Source organism: Coturnix japonica, chromosome 4, assembly GCF_054131305.1.
Source record: "Coturnix japonica strain WE chromosome 4, WE-NBRP24, whole genome shotgun sequence".
Taxonomy (NCBI): Eukaryota; Metazoa; Chordata; class Aves; order Galliformes; family Phasianidae; genus Coturnix; species Coturnix japonica.
The window spans coordinates 18,939,552-18,956,694 of NC_140666.1; the positions used below are offsets into that span (position 1 = coordinate 18,939,552).

A 17,143-nucleotide genomic window follows, 5' to 3' on the forward strand; every position below is an offset into this window, starting at 1 on the left:
ACCTTGAGTGTTTTCTGGGCTTCTTCTGAGCCCCATGGAAAGCAATGGGGGATTGTATGTGCACACTCAGCCTCCCTCTATCCCCAGGCAGCAGCAACTGGTGGTGCAGGGCAGGAAAGGTGCTGGGAATGTATCCTGAGTCTTTCCTTCCATCCCTCCAAGGGAGGCAGACAAGAGATGGCTTCACCTCCTGCTCACCCTGAGCCGCTGTCATGGTAACACATGTTCCCATTTGGGAAAGAATGGGTTCTTCTGCTTGTTTATCCAGGGAGGAGGCAGGGAGCAAGGGGAGGAGCAGGGAGGCAAGCAAGGCAGTCAGAGGTGGATCTTAGACAGGATAACCAAGACGGGCCTCTCTGTGCTTTAGCAAGGCAAAGCTTACCAACACCACAGCTGCAAGAGGGCTGCAGCACTCAGCCACTCCACTTCTGCTCCTCATAGTTGGGCAATGTGACCCTGGGGCCAGAGATACTCTCTTCAGAGCACAATGAGACCCTGCACAAAGGGCAACAGCTCCTCAGGACCAAAGAGGGCCTGAGCACCAACCAGACTGTATGGCACAGTGTGTGCTCAGCAGTCACCTTTCCTCCAAAGGGCAGAACCTGCATCAGTGAGTAAAGACTCAATGAAACATCCAGAAAGGTTTCAGTCTCTTAAAGTCCTTACATGTCCATCAGGGCTGCAAACAACACTCCCACTGCTCAACCACAACAGACTCTTTGGCAGAGCTTGGAGCTTCAAGAGACTGCAGCTCAGTTAACCTCAGCAGATACAGTGCTGTTAGGAAGAGCAAGGCTGATGTTTCAGTGTAAATACCAGACCCAGGGCTCCATCTGGAACTACTCTGCAATCCCAAAATCCAGTGGTCCAGGTCTATATGAACCTTGCACGCAGCTTGCTGACCTCTCTCTGACTGGCTAACTTACCTCTCTGGAATAAGGAGCAAAACCAGGTTGCTAGCCTGGTTGTCTAAGGAGATCAGTTCGAAGCCTGCTCAGTTCACCAAAGGGCCTCTTAGTGAGCATCTTCAGGAGGACAAAAAGCAGGAGGGCAGCAGGCAGGAGTCATCCCTGTTGTGTCCTGGCAGGACATCTCCATTTCCCCCAGCAGTGAGGTATGTACTTACCTTTCCCAGCGGCCCACAGGAGAGATTTTCTGGGTATCATCTCGAGATGATTACTTCTTTCCTAGAAACAGTGCTCAGAGAGGAGAAGGAAAGCCCAATACCAAACAAAGCATTTATGCTTGATTCACCCAGCCCTTTTTCTACAGCTCTGGTACAGCAGATTTGCATAAATCTGCAGCAGAGTTCAGGGGTCTCCCCCCAGCTTGTATTTGATGTCTCCTGTTCACAACACACAGCTGAATAAGAGCCTCTGTCGTACAAGGGATTACTTTCTTTCTTTATTTCAATAGGAGAGATCCAGCAGAAACAGAACTATTGATAACAATACAGCCAAAAGAGTTTAAGGGACCCTCAGCTTTACTTCCCTGGTGCCAACCAGCATACACAGCCTTTGGCATCTCCAGGACAGCCTTACAGGGAGAGGTTCGTACTTCAGCCACCTGCCATGAGCAGCCCCAGGGTGCATCTGCTTTGCCCCGTGTCCTCTCTGCTGGGGATGTGGGCAGCCCAGCAGTGCAGCTGTGCCACTGTGCGTTTCACTCCAGCATCTGCCTGTCGGCTCGCTGGAAGAATCACGGAGCTACTGCTAATTTCATTAGCAGACCCATCAAGCGGTTCATCAATCTGTGATTTCCTGGCTTGCTGCCTCGAGAAAACAAGCGGGATCTGCTCTGCATTCGCAAAGCCATCCTCCGGGGTAATTTGTCTGACGGCTTAAAGTTTCCCGAGTGGGTTATTATCTCGGATTAAAACTGAGGGGGGGTTGAAGGGAAGATTTTCTTTTCTCTTTTTCCCCAACAAAAAGCGAGGATACCCCCTGAGCTGTGAGCGTCTCCCCCAACCGGAGGCAGGAGCTGCCCCGCTCCGAGGACGGGCAGGAGCGCAAGCACCGCACCGGGCTGCCCGCATCGCATCGCATCGCCCTGCAAACCTTGTTCCAGCGCAGGGAAAGACAAACCCGACACGCTTGCCAGCCGGTACGGGGCCGTGCGGTGGTTCCGCGGCTCACAGCTCCCTCTCCCGGCACCATCGCAGCAGCCGCAGCCTCCCTCCCGTCTCCCCGTTCTCGGGGTGGCCCACGGCGCTCAGTCCGGGTGGAGGGAGAAGCTGGGAGCTGAAGGTTTGGTGGCGAAAGGGGATATCGGAGCAGACGACAGTTCATCTCCAACCACAATCAGTCTAGGTCTGGCAGAAAGCCCCCCAGATTTCATTGAGGCAACAATAACAAAGCAGGGCCACTTCATTTCACAGTATCATCCAAAATAAAGGAAGTCAGGCTCATTTTGGAAAGAAAAGGACAAAGCAAATGCTCTCCATTTTCCACCATGAACCTTTCTGCTTTGACATGCCCTCATCTGTCATCCCACTGCGTTAGCCAAAGTATGAGTTGAATTTGACCCGGCACGTGAATTTCCCTTCTCTAAGAAGCTTTCTCCTCTTTAGAAGCCTCTAGTGATGGTGCTGAGCTTGCAGGGGTTGCATGGCCACTCTCACCTGCTTGCATCATGGACCCACAGGGCTTTGCTGGTGGCCATGATGGTGTAAGGTTTTTGTCCTTGCACATTCATCCCCATGACTACTGTCCATTTCTCCTCCAGACAGCAACTGGCCCAAAACTCCCACCGACTACATGAAAACCTCCTGCCTAAGAAAATGAATGTGTTCTACACTCTTTCTGAGCTACCGACAGCAAAACAAATATGGGCACAGTTGGGTCCTATCACTGCTTAAAAATATGTCATTTTCAGTCATACCCGTCCTGGCACATCCAGCCATCATCATTAGATAGATGAGAGGCTGCTGCAATCTTCATTCCTCTCACAGTGCAACAGGCACTGTCATTCAACAAGGAGCAGCCTCCACATCCACACTGCACTCATTATCTGAGTCCTCTATAGTCCAAGTGGAAATCCCTCCACCCCTGCAGCAGGAGAGCAGGAGGGAATGCTAGGAACATGGGAGAAGTCTTGTCAAGGCAGTCAAAGGTGCTGGCACAGGAAATAGAAACTGCCTCAGCACAAGGTTAGACATCATCTATCTGAGATCTGCACCCTCTCATTGCAACCCAGTAGATGTGTCTTCACCCTCAACCTCAGACAGACTGTCTGAGCTATCTGAGAAGAAGTCCTCCAGATCCTGCTGCTTCATTTGGGACTCCAGAACAGTGATGCGCTGCTTGAGCTTCATCTGGGCATCATTGTACTCTGTCAAGAGCCGGCCAAGGCGAGTGTGAAGCGTGTCCAGGTTCAAGGTCAGTCTGTCCAGCTTTTCTTCCACACTCTTCCCTTCCATGCTTTCTTCTTCAGCTGACTCATCCAGCAAGCCTTCCTTGATAAGGATCTCCCGGCCTCGCTCCTCCAAGACCTTTTTGGCATCAGGATACTCTGTGACCGCTTCCATCAGATCTTCCTTTGACAGGCAGAAAAGATCAGAGTAGCCCAAGCTACGGATGTTGGCTGTGCGTCTGTTGCCCATTTTGCTCCCTTTAATGTTCAGGATGCTGATCTCACCAAAGCAGCCCCCTGCAGTGAGCAAAGCATATTGTGTCGTTCCATCATCTGCCACCACAGCCAGCTTCCCTTCCTTGATGATGTACATCTCTTTTCCAATATCTCCTTTCCGGCAAACGTAATCCCCTGGACTGAACACCTGAGGGCGAAGCTTTAGCACCAGCTCCACCAATAGACCTGCCTCACAGTCCTGGAAAATCCTCACCTTCTTCAGTGTCTCCAGGTGAACATTGATGGCGATCTCTGCCCTTAGCTTATCAGGGAGACTCTTGAGAACTTCCCTTTCATCTACTGCCTTCTTGTTGGTCCACAGGTAATCAAACCACTTGATGACTTTGGTTTCCATGTCTTTGCTCACCTTGCGGAACTGCATATAGTGTTTAATGGCATCGATTTTTGCCTGGAACTCTGCTCTTGTGGCATTCATGTTGGATATCATGGACCCTACGTTCCCCACAATGGTGGCAAAGATGAGGACGCCGATGAGGAAATCAAAGATGACAAAGAGGTATTCTTCATCGCGCACAGGAGGAGGGGTCTCTCCAATGGTAGTCAAAGTCAGCGTAGACCAGTAGAGACAGTAGACATACTCCCGGGTGAGATACCCGTATTCAGGGTCTGTGACATTGGGATAGACCCAGGTATCTTCTCCAAAGCCTATGGCCTTGGAGATGGCATAGTAAATGCATGCATTCCAGTGGATGATCACCATGATATAAAGAACCAAGTTACTGATGCGGAAGATGTTGGGGTAGCTGGTTCTGGTCTCTGTCCTGTCAAAGAACTCAAACATGCGGGAGAAGTGCAGCAGCCTGTTGAATCGCAGCTCAGGGCGGTGCAATCCCACAGCAAAGTACGCCAGGTCTGTGGGCAGGATGGAGAGAACATCCAGCTTGAACTGCAAGGTGTAGATGTAGTTATCCCGTAACTTCTTCAGGTCTTTCACCAGGAGGCCCTGTTCCAAGAAACCTAACAGAGAAGGGAATGAGAGAATTATTTTGGCTTATGTTAAACTCTCCTATATACAGTCCTCCATACATTACCAGTTCCACCTGTAAGCCAAGTAGATGGCTTACAAGCTTCTGCTATCAAGCAACTGGGAAAAGCCACGTAAAGATAATGCTTAGGAATTCACTCCGTTCTAGGAAGAAATAGGAACAGAAATGTTTTCCTTCTCCAGATCAGGCATTATTGCAGTTCCAGACAGAAGGTGTACAGCCACGTCCTCCATTACAGGAGCATTAAATACTACCATTTTTCCATGTAGATAATTCACTAGCTGAACTTGTGCAAAATCAGAGATACAGACATTCAACTCTGCCCGAATGCTAATAGTAATGTGGGTAATTTTGTACAATTATTCAAAGGTGAAATTGGAAGCCAGGATGATTAATCTTTCATTCTGAAACTTACCTCATTTCTCAGATCTTTAAATTAGATTATTCCTCTGGTGACTTGCTTCATACTAGTGAGAACCAAGGCAGACAAAACCCTCCTTTTAATGGAGCTGTAGATTAGGTCCCTCCACTTTTAGGGATATTAGAGCAAAGCTCTCACAAGCCAGGATGCTCACCTGTGCGCAGGCGGATCACTATGTCCAAAGTGTAGATGCAGTCCGAGATGTAATCTAGCACCAGCCAGAGGACAACATAAGTCTTTTGCAGGTCACTGAAGCAAGCCCTGCAGGATGAGGTGGTGAGGCCAACAAATCTCTCTTCCAACAGAATATAAGTTGATTCTTTCCTTTAGCTTCCCACCACCCCACAGTCACCAGCACCAGCTGTCCGAGCCTCATCTGAGCCACAACGAGGAGGTGAAGATGAAGGTTAGAGGAGACAGGAGCCCTACAATATCCCAGCTCACCTGGCCACAAGCAAGCACCAGTTGTAGAGGACAGGAACAGCAATGACAGCCAGCCAGCGGTAATACCAGTCCCTGGCAGGGTCCACCACAAAGGACTGCCATTTCTTCCTGGAAGCAGATAGATGTGAGAGCTGGTAATGTGTGAATAATAGGCTAAACATAGAAAACAGGGTTGGAAGGAACCAGCCACGTCATCCCCTTCATCCTTTGCACTAGCCTGGATCAAACAGCTGCAGCTTGACTGCCAGTCTGTAAGCTAAATCCAATCCCAGGAGTGATAAGTAAAAATGTCCCACATTGTTTAAGTTCCTTTATCCCCAAAGCAGTGCTCATTAGCATAGCAGAAGGGAAACCACAGCATGGCAAAGCAGAGCAGGTGGCCTCCGTGCACCACAGAGGCAAAGCCAGAAGCAGATGTATGGAAGAGGGTGACCAGAAAACTTCTGTTAGATAACCTTGCCTCTCCTAAGTGAGGCATGGATTGAAGCCAGATAGATCTGAGAGAAGAAGATTAATTAGAGTGGGAAGGAGAGCTTGCTGCACATCAGTAGGAGCACCACGGGGCTGCCCAAGCCCCAGAGCAGTGACCGGCATCACAGGGCTGCCATCCCACACCGGCTGCCTGCGGCCCACTCAGACCTCTGTCCAGCCTTTGAACTGCTCCCAAGCATTTGATCCTGCTCATCTTGGGGTTCTGAGATAAGATGCATGTGCTCCCATGGCTGTATCTCACTGGAGGAGCCAAGGAACAGGAACTCTGCAGCTGGACTGATAGGCTCAGCTGCTGCCACCTGCTAGGGCAAAACACCTCCCTCTACATCCTCACCTCCCTTCCAGCTTTGGAACGTGCAAAGCTCCCTCCAGCAACAGGAAAAACAACCCACTTGCCAAGACATTCTCAGTGCTCACCCCTCTGTTTATGACAGCTTCAGAAGCAGACATGTGCCTTGAAGCCTCCACCAGTGGTGTGCCAGGTGGGATGGGAGCTTAGAGCAGGGCCAGCAGTGCTCCTTCACTCTCCCTCTGGGTGCAGCCCCGGGCATCTATGTGGTTCTCCCCACATTCCAGGTGGGAAGAAAACAGTTGTGCTTTGCTCAGAACAGGGTTGGTGTGCAGCTTAAATACTTTCTGATTAAGGGACTCCTTGCTCTCTGAGATGTATGGTAAATGGCATGTGGGATACACCAACTCACCTGCAACCAGGCAGCACAGCTGTAATACCTGTATCACAAGTACTAATAACCTCAATAGCAACGTTAATCATGTTGGTAGTTTCAGCTTTAAGTCACCAATGCCACCGTCTCCTCAGGAGAGCCGTGGTACTCTCCCTTCTGAAGTCTGTGGGGCAGCACCAAATGCACACGCACACCCCAGCCCATGGACCTTTATCCTATCCCTACAGCAGGCATTTATGGGTTGTAGGGTGACGGCACTGAGCTCTACTGTCCCATCCCCTGCAGATATGTTGCAGATCTCAGCTTTTCCCAGGGAGCCACAGGCATGGAGCAGCTCTCAGCACACATCAGCTCCTCTCCCTCCAGTAATTAACAAGCTCCTTTTCACCTTGCAGGGCAGAGCACTTTTTTTTTTCCACGGTTAGCAACAGCCCTGATACAAGGCTCAGATCCTTTCCTCCTTTAGAAAAGGATCGTTTCTCGGTGTTTTAATTACCATGTACAATGGTAGGGTCCAGACTAGTCCGTGAGCTTTGCCCCTTAATTAGCCAGCAGAAGAAAAGCCAGGTTATTGCTTTTCACCAGCAGTGCGAGCTGAGGAGATGAAAGCGCTGGGTCTGAATGAGCCTTTTCAGAAAGCTGCCGTCACGGTGTCTGCCCTCGGAGGCGGGGAGACGGGCAGCAAACGCACTCCCTTCATCTCCCTTCCTCCTGCAATGATGAATGAGGCTGGAGGTGCCCATGGGTTTGTGCTTGCTGTGGCATTGAGTACGGACCTTCCATATCCCTCGGCTACTCGCATGCACAGCTGCCAGGACAGCTTTTTGCGGACCCATCTTGGCTCAGATGCCAGCAGAGCACAGCAGAGCCCTCCCACTGCTGCCACCCGCTGTCCCTGGGCAGAGCTGAGCCCGCTGCCCTTGGCCCTCCTGCCCCTCTCCCTGTACCATCACAGCATCACATATGGCCAATGTCCAGCCCTGTGTCACAGGGAAGGGCCCTACTTTTTGCTTTTCTCCTCGGCCTCCTCATCCTCTGGATCGATGCTGGCATCAGCAGGCACTGTCTGCAGCTCAGGGCCCTGGAAGCGCTCAAGGAAGGGGTCTGGCTGCTGCTGCTCCTCCTTCAAGCTCTTGCTGGCCCATTCCCGGAGCACCAGCACAAGCCTGACAATCCTAAATAGGGAAGAGAGGCAGAGTCAGGAGCTGTCCATGCAGTGAGAAGAAAGCAAAGGTTTGTGACAAGAAAGGGGTCAAAGCCACACACAAAAGGCTCAGACAAGAGCCTATGCAATAGTTCTGCAGCTTCCTTCCATGCTCTGGAAATGCATAGGATCCAACCCTGCCCCACAGCCTGGCCCCATACTGCTACCTGGCCAGGGCATGTCTGCCTTGGAAGGGGGGAGCAGCCGGCTGAGCCCCCCCATATTCTGGAGTCCGTCTGCGCAGCTCCAAGGTCTCATCCTGGGCTGAGCAGGTCCTGCAGTGGAGAGAAGGGAGGGTCATGGCTTCACTGCACATCTCAATGCCAGCCCACACCCTGCTGGGGGAGCCAGGGGAAGCGGGCAGCTGGGGTGTGCCATTGTGCACTGAGACTCAGCCCATACCCCACCAATGCCACCCTCTCCCGAGCCATCTTGACCTGCTCATGCTGAGCTCCGTGCTCTGTGCATCAGTCCTGACTCTACTTGGTTGGGGTGGGCAGGGGCCAGGCAGCTGCAGGCCATTACTCCTGGCCATCATCCTCCCAGCAAGCTGCCCCAGGGACCTAGGAAGAGCAGAGAGCAGAAGTACGGGAAGCAAGAGGCAGTGTGTAGTGTGAGCACTGAGTTATGGTACAGCACCAGAGGAAAGAGGGGCAAAGCCCAACAGATGTGCCCACCCCGTGCTTTCCATGTAGCTCTCACTGCAGAGCCCTACAAAGCATTGCACTGTCCCCAGGAAGCCCTACATCTGCCCCTGAAAGATGTTCTCCCCACCACCTGGGCTCCTCAGTCATTGCCAGGGCAACAGCATCTGCAGCACGGTGCCCTAGTGACGAGCTGCAGCTCCCCTACAGCCCAAGGGTGAGAAAACAGCCCCTGGGAGGAATGGGAAAACACAGCCATTGAGGGGGGAAATGCTGTTCACACAGCAGCACAAAATGCGTTTAGCATGTACAAGACCCTTGCATTTCACCAGCCACTCTTCTGCCCAGGTACTGTGAGCTGCTGACAGTCCACCCAGCCCCTCCACATCCCTGCAGCACAGGCACATGAGCAAAGCAGGCTCATGGGGACAGCTCACCAGTGCTCTCCCACAGCAAATCCCACTGGTGATGAACTACATGGTGAGGGGCCATGCCTTGCACAGCCCTGCCCATGTCACCATTATGCACACAGAGCTGCCCACAAACCCAGCCACCTCCCCCCAGTGTCAGAGCCACCACCAAGATGCCAACACCATCCACTTACAAGCCTGATGTTCCTCGAGGCCTCCAGCAAGCTAGCAGAAGTTGGCAGGGGGCATCTTCTCATGGGACCATCAGCAAACACCAGAGCCACGTGGCTGCAGAGGTGTCCCCACAGTGCCCAGGACAGGTGATGCACAGTGTGTGTGTGTCCCCTCACTTCAGCACACTCCTGTCCCCCGGGCTCCATCAGTGCCCCAGGCAACACAGTGTGCGTCAGAGTAGTCAGCCACAGCAGCTTTGTACTCAGGGATGAAAGGGGAGGAGGGACACCGCTCCCTCCCACGCATCCCCTTCTTCCCCACCGGCCCTCCCTCCATCCAGTTACCTGGTCTCAGACAGCAGGAAGCCGCATTTGCCTCTCAGGAATCCCAGAGAAGAGAGCTTCAGAGTTTGATGACGATCATGAATTACGCCTGTCACAGGTGTCTGCCTTGTTATTTTGCACACAGAGCCATTCTAACAAGCAGCTGGCAGAACGTTTGCATCCCCGAGAAAATACGGAAGGGGTTAATTTTTGTTCTTTCCTACTCACATCCAATTGTATGCAGCAACTGAAGTTGGGTCAGTCCTTTCCATGGGCACAGATTCAAGCACGTCGTGCAAGTGTGATCTGAGAACACCAGCATCCAGGCTCCATTCAGCACCAAAACTTTACCTTTTCTTCCTTCAAAGCCTCATTCCCCACCTCACTGCAGCAGTGAGCTTGGAGAGATGAGGAACTTCTGCAGCCTCAGTTAGCATCACTGGAGGGACACACTGCCTTCCCTTATCTCCATGCCACAGAAGCAGAAACAGCCCAGAAGCAGTGACAGCAGCTCCTCTCCCTTCCCACCTCTCTCCTTTTGCTCTCTGCCTTCAGCCAGCTCCAAAAACACGGGAGCTCCAGGAGTCTCGTTGCTTCTGTCCCTTTGGTGCATGCCACACACCTCCCTCCCTTGCCAGACTGCATGAGACACCTCTTCTTCTAAGCATGTTGTTGTGGCAGCCCCCCCAGGGGAGGCCCAGCCCTCCCACGTGTGCCTGCCCTGGGACAACTATGGAGGAAGTCTGCAGCTGCACTGCAGATGCACCAAGGAGCAAGGGCAGCATCCTGCTGCCAAGGGGGAAAACATCACCCACCCCACACCAGGATTAGATGGCACAGCAGACACATCCAGCACACACAGAGTTTATTAAAATATGCACTTTGTGGCTTAGTGTTTCTACATTTAATGAAGGACTTGTGCCTTAGGCACAGGGTAGGGGTTTGACCCAGCAGCAGCTCAGCAACACACAGCCCTTTGCTCACAACCTCCCCCCAGTGGGATGAGGGAGAGAATCAAGGGAAAGGAAACAGTAAAACTCATAGGTGGAGATAAAACCTATTTACTGAGACAGAAAAGGAAGAGAAAAGGAAAACAGTCATGATAATAATATGTATTTACAAAGTAAGTGATGTACAATTGCTGACCACTTGCCAGCTCTGTCCCAGCTGAAACCAGAACAAAAAACCACCTTCTACCCAATACAACCTGCCAATAATTAGCCTTCAATCCCATCTGATCACCATACCTCCACATATCTCCAGCCTGTCCATATCCCTAAGCCATGCTAGGAGCCCATCCCTTACACACACCCCACTGCAGCACAGCCCCCCATCCTGCATTCACCTGCAGTAAATCCCAGTGCTGTCCTCAACCCAGATCATCAGCCACAGGTTCAGAGCTGCAATTACTTGTGGGACAGTTATTTATTAGTAAATGTCCAGCTGCCAGATTTACAGCCATGGAGGCTTGATGCAGTGGCAGGCAGGGAACAGCTAAGCATCCGTATCTGTAAATAAGCCATCGGGACATCTGGGTGATTTGCAAATCCATCTACAATCATTTACAGGTGGAACAGAGAGGTCCTATTGCCAACACCTGCCCCAGCAGATGCATCGGATGAACCACTAAGAGAATCTCAATTCACTGTGAATCCAAGTGTTTCTAAACATCAAGGAAGGAAAGAAACAGCAGAACTGTTGAACTGGGCTTGGTTTTTTGGCACCTGAGCCAAGGATTCCCCTCACCTGTGCAGTTGTACCATGCTGAGGTTACAACTTGGCAGTAGACTGGGAGTGATCCTGCCCTCTGGCACTGGCAATCTCACAGATACCCACTGCTGCCCAAACAGGCAACTGTCCATGATCTGTCTGATGCCTACACTGTTATTACAAGGTCTTACAATCACCCTGGGAAAAAGCCAAGCTCCTGGATAAGCCCAGAGCTCAGCAGTGCTCTTACAGCCACTTGGGATCTGAGCACTTAAAAACCCACTGCTGAGAGTCTCCAGCATGACAGGAGCCAGCTCAACCATGGCCTAAGACTGTAACAGGACCTTATGTCCAGAGAGACCTAACACTTGGCTTTGTGCCTCCTCCAATACACAGCAGAAGCTCTCCCATTGACCTGTGCAGGACAAACACCTACTGTGTCATTCACAAACTTCTTATGAGGCTTGGGCTTGTCACAGCAGCTCCCCACATGACCACTGACCCCATCAAACACACTATGTAATTGCTACTATACACCAAACACAAGTCCAGCTCTGGGACTTCATGATTCCACTTTGGATCCTAAAGGATACCAAGGCACAGAGTCATCTCCACAGCCAGAGCCAGGTGTTGACGAGGCAGGCAGAGAGCAGCATGGAGTACACCAGGGGCTCCTCTTTCCGCCAGGCCTTGTGCTGCTCCTCCAGCACATGCAGGCGCTCCGAGATCCTCGCCAGCTGCAAGGAAAGCAGTGTTAAGAGCACCACACAAGCTTTGTTGGCAGTGCCAGCAAACCAGGCCCTAGCAACAAGCCCTGGAGCACCCTCATCCATCCTCCTGAGGCTTTCCCAGGAAACACCTGCAGCCTTACCCTCCTTCTCTCACCTCCTTTTTCATTGCAGCGGCCTCAGCCACAACAACCTCCTCCGGTGCTGCGCCAACCTCCTGGGAGCTGCGGGAGGAAAACAGAGATGCACAGTGTTCAGGAGCTGCAATTCCCCTCCCACACACATGGCATTGCTGTGGGGAGCCCAGCCATGCAGCACTGTGTACACCCAGGTTATGCTGTCAGCATGCAGCATTGGGAGAGAGGAAACAGCACCCAACACAGCATCTACCAACTTCTTACCCCCACCATGCCTACACCTCCACCATGCAGCCCGCAGTGATCACAGCAAAGCACTCAACACATGCTTACAACAGGCAACAGGAAAACCACGTGCTTATGTTTCTTTAGAGACCCAAACAGAGAGAAAACATATTTACCCAGAGTCCATTTCCTACAGCCAGAGGAATCCACTAAGGATTGGATAAACCATCATTAGAGCAAGTCCCACAGCCAGTGCCCAAATGGAGAGTTCCTCTGCCCCCAGTTCCTCTGGGAACCTCAGGAAGGGAGGAACTCACTCCTGACATTCAAGCAATTGGCCTGAAAACACATTCATGAGATAACACATCCACACAATGCAGCTGTGGTAAATACAAAAGTCACAACGGAAAGAATATCCAATTTCACCCAGTACAAGGCCGTTAAATTTGGACATTTCCTGCAGCTTTCACTTGAAAAATCCCCATTGACACAAGCGAACACCCTTTACAGTAGAGAACAGAAATTACCTCTGATGACTCATACCCTTCAAGAGGTCACTGCCATGGAAATATTCCAGCCTCTCTCCAAGGCCAGAGCTTTCTTTATTAAAATTTCAGGATAAACAAGTCAGCTCAGTCACTTCTTTATTGTTGTGGGTGGTACAAAAAGAATGCATGCATCTGAAATGATGCACAGTATCAAGAACAGGCGTTCCAAGTTGCCTGGCTCCAAAGGGAGATGGAGAACTGGGAAGAACTCAGGACTCACCCCACTTTCTAAAGTTCCCTCCTTCACAGTATCATGGCTAAAACTCCTCCATGTCAGACAGGAGGAGGTTGATGTGCACAACAACCCCGCTCCAGCTGGGGAGGGAAGGTACCATGTGCCAAGGCAGCATAGATGATGGATGCTCCCCCTCCTCCCCATCTGCCTGGAGGTTTTGCTCAAGGAGAATTAGAAGCATTCTGACAATTCAACCTTGGAGATTCGGTGATTCTATGATCTTTGGGTGCTTCTGTATGGAGCCAGGATTTGGATTAGAGGATCCTTACTGGTCCCTTCCAACACAGCATTAGTCAATGGTTCTATGAAAAGGTTACTGAAGAGCAACCAAGAGATGGTCATGCACATTGTGAGGATGTGGGACAGGATCAGGACTGGGCCATCTGTGCAGGGTTTTGATTCCCTTCTCACATTTCTCTCCATCACGCTATCAAGACATGCAGAAAGAGTAGCGCCAAAGAGCTGCTGAAACCCTGTTGTATCACAGGAGGTGTTAGGTCCCTTGGGTGGCACAAAACCAAGCAGGAGGCACCCAGAGCTGGCAGTATAAGTAAGAAGAAGGAACTGGAGCAGTCATGTCCTGTGAGGTTAGAAAGCTCAAGGCTGGCTCCCACCTCAGCAAGGCCAAGCAAGGTCTGTGTAGAGCAGAAGGGAGGTGGCTCAGGACAAGCCAGCATCACCTGGATGGCACTGGGTCTTGTAGAGAGTTCTGGACACGGTGGAAGAGCACCTGGCCCAGCAGGTACATGGTCTGGAAGATGTTCTGCATGGAGTAGATCCTGCCTGCCCCAGCAAGGAGGGGAAGTGGGGCACTGTGAGCAGTTGGGGGGCAGGTGTCCAGCCTGGGATGCACACAGAACCACACTGGTTACTGCCTAGCCTTGCATAGCACAATCACAGGCCCCGTATCCCTCTAGCAGCTCAGAGCATGACAGGGCAGTGCCATCAGCACCCAGACCTCTGTGTCACCAGGTGAGAGGAGCTCCACCAGTAGCCCAGGTTCTGTCACTTGGATCCTCCAAAGGCAGCAATGACAGTGTGACAATCACACCTCTCTGCCAACCCAGGACAGGCTTTCTTCTAGGCAGCAGATGGCTCTGCTCTGGGATTATTAAGCTCAAGGATTTTCTCCACTGGAGACGATGTCAAACAAAGTACTGCTCACAAAAAGCATGTGTGCTCTTTGCTTACTCTGGCTGCAAACCCAACAGACAGGCAAGGACTCACAGCACTGCCACCAAGCTCCAAGTGGGGACATGCTGTCCCACGTGTCTCAGGTGGCAGCAAACCTCTCCTTACCGACACCAAAGGACACTTTCCTCTTAACTAGTTCCATACAAGACTAGAGCTAAACCCTGATTTGGATTCCTCCCCATCTTGGGGCACCAACACAAGCATCAAAGACCCGATGGATGCTGGTCCCGACCCACCCTGCACCACTCCAGGTCCATGCTTACCGCTCATGGTGTCGGGCTGGGTTGGGCAAGACCAGCTGCACACTGTCACTTGGGGACCGCCGTGACACACTGCTGTGCTGGCTCTGCCGCCGTGACCTGCTGCTGTGTTGGCCCTGTTGGCATCAAACACAGATGCATTAGAGTCAATGAATCATTAAGGTTGGAAAAGACGACTAAGATCATCCAGTCCAACCATCAGCGCATCACCACCATGCTCAACTTAGGCAGAGCCAGACCTGTGCCCCATGAAAAGCCCCCAGTGGTGGGGGCATTGCACAAGCCCCAGCACAGTGAGATGATCCTGGACATCCAGAGCAAGCCAACCACTAGGAATGCACTCCCTTTGCCAACATATGCAAGCCCACTCGCTCTTGTTACAGTACCAGTCGTCTGCGATTCTGGGCACTTGATCTGCCAGCCACGTGCATGAAAGGGATCTCCCTCATCAAGGAGTGCTGAGCAGAGGAGTCAAGGGACACGCACACATCAGTGGAAGGGACATTCCTCTGCTGGCCCATCAGGATGGGTCTCAGATCTGCATCTGTTGTTTCCACAGAAAAGAGAGAGGGAAGAATGAAACAACCCAAATGTGCTTCGTCGTCCTCAGGGCAGCAGGGAGATCCTCTCATATGGGGCTGCCAGCCCAGTGTCCACTGTTAATGGATGTACATCAAAAGCCACATGCTGAAGATGTGAGCAATTGGAGAGTCTGGAGAGGTGTGGATTGGAAATCAACTGGATGTACCACACCAGGAAAGCAACGTTTGGGAACAGCTTGTCAAAGAGCAGGGCCATACGTCTCAGCAGCCTGAAAGCTGAAACTGGAAGACATGGAAGGAGATGCCTTCAGATTTTCTCCTCGCCTTTTGGATCAAAGACCTCTCTTGCCTTCTGCTGGTCACCTTCATTCACCTTTCCCCCTTAGGCACCTCTTCACTTTCCCACACTACCTTTCAGAAGAAAGATGACTACAATATCTGACTCTTTCCTCTCTTGCAAAGCAGACCATTGGTTGCCTTACCTGCAAGAGAAATCCTAACAGGGATGTGTGTTGGAAAGGAAGGAGGTGCACCTTCAGACACGGGCTCCTCATCCACAGGGCTGAAGCTGTTTGCCACAGTGAGTCTGTTGGGGACCCGCATTCTTCGATTGATGTCCTCAGTGAAGAGCAGATCACAGCGGACCACGTTCACTTTCTGCTCCAAAAGTGGCCACATCTTGGCTTTTTTTTGTCCCCCAGACTGCATGGGCAGCCAAGTGACCCCCACAGACAGGCAGCACACGTGCTGTAAGGCACCTACACACAGGCAGAAACAGCAACAAACAGAACCATAGGAGATGTGCTGGAGAACACGGAGCCCTATGGAGCCCAGCTAGCAAGGGAAAGGGCATGGAATGGGAACAGCTGCCAGCAGGATGAGATGGAAGAACTAAACTGTTCTTCCAGACCCCAGCCAACCCCATTCCCCTACAGCCCCCCTTGATCATGAAACACCGAGGAATCCCCCTTTGTTTCTTAGTCACAATCCCCCAGCACAGCCCAAACAACTGCGGGAAAGGGCCGTCTTCCTCTTCAAAGCTCAGAAGGGGAGAATGGGAGGAGGCGAGGAGCGGAGCGCAGGGGCTCTGCATGCTCTGATCGCGTCGGGCTCTATTTATAGCACCCTGCGCTCTGACGCTGCATTGCCAACACAGCAAACCGCTCAAGGCTGACATCAATAGAGCTCCCCACCGCCATCCCCATCTCCATCCCCATCTCTATCCCATCTCCCGGAGCCGCACAGACGGCCGGAGATGTAGCCCCAGAGCACCAATCCCATCTCACAGCACCGGCAGCCCTATAACTCCAGGCGGCTCCCTGCCAACAGCAATCACTTCACTCTGTTCTCTCCTCCTCCATCATTAAAAACCTTTTTAATTAAAGGGACGGAAGCCCGCCCAGCGTCATCCGCTGCGGCACTTCGCTGCTTCCACGTATGTTGGAACGAGATCCCCGTTCCTGCAATCAGCTCAGTGCGGGAGATAAGTGGCTGGGGAGGGGGGAAAGCAGAGGGGACACCCCCGTCCTGCCCTGCGGAGGGACCTCCCACCTCTCCCCCTGCTGTGGGCAGGTGGTCCTCGTAAAGCCACCCACCCCTCACCACCCCCAGCCGGGCTTTTCCCCAGCGCAGTGCCCGCTCCCCGCTGTTGGAAGGGCGGAGCAGGGTGGGAGTGGGCACTTACTTCTTTTTTACCGCAGTTTAAAGCAACTTTTCAGCCTGTAAGCAGCCGCTCTTCCTGCCCGGCCGACGGGGAGGTGATGTCAGCGGGGCGAGCCCTCCCCTCCTGGCACAACGCCGGGCTTAAAGGCACAGTCGGTCACTACATCGCCGAGCCGGAGCTGAGCATTGCGGCGTTCAGCGATAAAACTATCCGTTTGGGATGAATGACGGCTTTAAAAGCTTCTGAATGGGGACGGAGTCCAAGGCCTCAGCATAAAATCCAGTTCTGAAAGGGCTTAAAATAAATCTCGCGCTGCCCTAGTCTTGCTATTTAAAGGGGATTATCTAAGAGGTTTAGGAGCGCGCTGAGGAATGCCGAGACGTCAGGAAATCCCTCATACCCACGTACCAGCCGGGCCCATAGGACATTCCTGGTTATTCCATGCCTAGCAATCGGGTTGCGATGCCCTATC

At 52.1% G+C, this 17,143-nt stretch overlaps 2 protein-coding genes across 10 annotated transcripts; both read right to left on the minus strand.

Moving 5' to 3' along the window:
* Window positions 1–1,382: 1,382 nt before the first annotated feature.
* On the minus strand, window positions 1,383–10,036 carry CNGA2 (cyclic nucleotide gated channel subunit alpha 2). 3 transcript variants are annotated; one of them, XM_032444251.2, is made up of 7 exons: window positions 9,127–10,036; window positions 8,316–8,441; window positions 8,046–8,153; window positions 7,679–7,849; window positions 5,500–5,607; window positions 5,210–5,316; window positions 1,383–4,605 (listed from the first exon to the last, which is right to left on the minus strand). In XM_032444251.2, exons 2-7 carry the CDS (start codon window positions 8,414–8,416, stop codon window positions 3,182–3,184), a joined length of 2,019 nt encoding a protein of 672 aa, XP_032300142.2. In that variant the 5' UTR covers window positions 8,417–8,441; window positions 9,127–10,036; the 3' UTR covers window positions 1,383–3,181. The 3 variants fall into 3 exon arrangements, with proteins under 3 accessions (XP_032300142.2, XP_085400797.1, XP_085400798.1); XM_085544671.1 differs by having other exon boundaries at window positions 8,316–10,036; XM_085544672.1 differs by lacking the exons at window positions 5,210–5,316; window positions 5,500–5,607; window positions 7,679–7,849; ... (1 more) ...; window positions 8,316–8,441; window positions 9,127–10,036 and adding an exon at window positions 5,050–5,195.
* Window positions 10,037–10,277: 241 nt separating this feature from the next.
* Window positions 10,278–17,052, minus strand: LOC146760972 (mitochondrial fission factor homolog A-like). Of its 7 annotated transcripts, none has more exons than XM_085544690.1 (7): window positions 16,693–17,052; window positions 15,542–15,766; window positions 14,853–15,010; window positions 14,470–14,582; window positions 13,693–13,854; window positions 12,025–12,091; window positions 10,278–11,876 (listed from the first exon to the last, which is right to left on the minus strand). In XM_085544690.1, exons 2-7 carry the CDS (start codon window positions 15,714–15,716, stop codon window positions 11,745–11,747), a joined length of 807 nt encoding a protein of 268 aa, XP_085400816.1. In that variant the 5' UTR covers window positions 15,717–15,766; window positions 16,693–17,052; the 3' UTR covers window positions 10,278–11,744. The 7 variants fall into 7 exon arrangements, with proteins under 7 accessions (XP_085400816.1, XP_085400815.1, XP_085400821.1 ...); XM_085544689.1 differs by having other exon boundaries at window positions 15,491–15,766; XM_085544695.1 differs by lacking the exon at window positions 14,853–15,010.
* Window positions 17,053–17,143: the final 91 nt, after the last annotated feature.

What these genes read in the sequence shown, in the direction of transcription:
- CNGA2 (XM_032444251.2), bottom strand. Translation starts at nt 8,416, where the DNA reads ATGATGGCCAGGAGTAATGGCCTGCAGCTGCCTGGCCCCTGCCCACCC. An exon ending in GCCGAGGAGAAAAGCAAAAA is followed by an intron (nt 5,608 to 7,678) that starts GTAGGGCCCTTC and finishes ATCTGCTTCCAG; the next exon opens with GAAGAAATGGCAGTCCTTTG. An exon ending in TGGTGCTTGCTTGTGGCCAG is followed by an intron (nt 5,317 to 5,499) that starts GTGAGCTGGGAT and finishes CTCATCCTGCAG; the next exon opens with GGCTTGCTTCAGTGACCTGC.
- LOC146760972 (XM_085544689.1), bottom strand. Translation starts at nt 15,716, where the DNA reads ATGCAGTCTGGGGGACAAAAAAAAGCCAAGATGTGGCCACTTTTGGAG. An exon ending in CCAGCCCGACACCATGAGCG is followed by an intron (nt 13,855 to 14,469) that starts GTAAGCATGGAC and finishes TGTGCATCCCAG; the next exon opens with GCTGGACACCTGCCCCCCAA. An exon ending in CAAGACCCAGTGCCATCCAG is followed by an intron (nt 12,092 to 13,692) that starts GTGATGCTGGCT and finishes TTCCTCCCGCAG; the next exon opens with CTCCCAGGAGGTTGGCGCAG.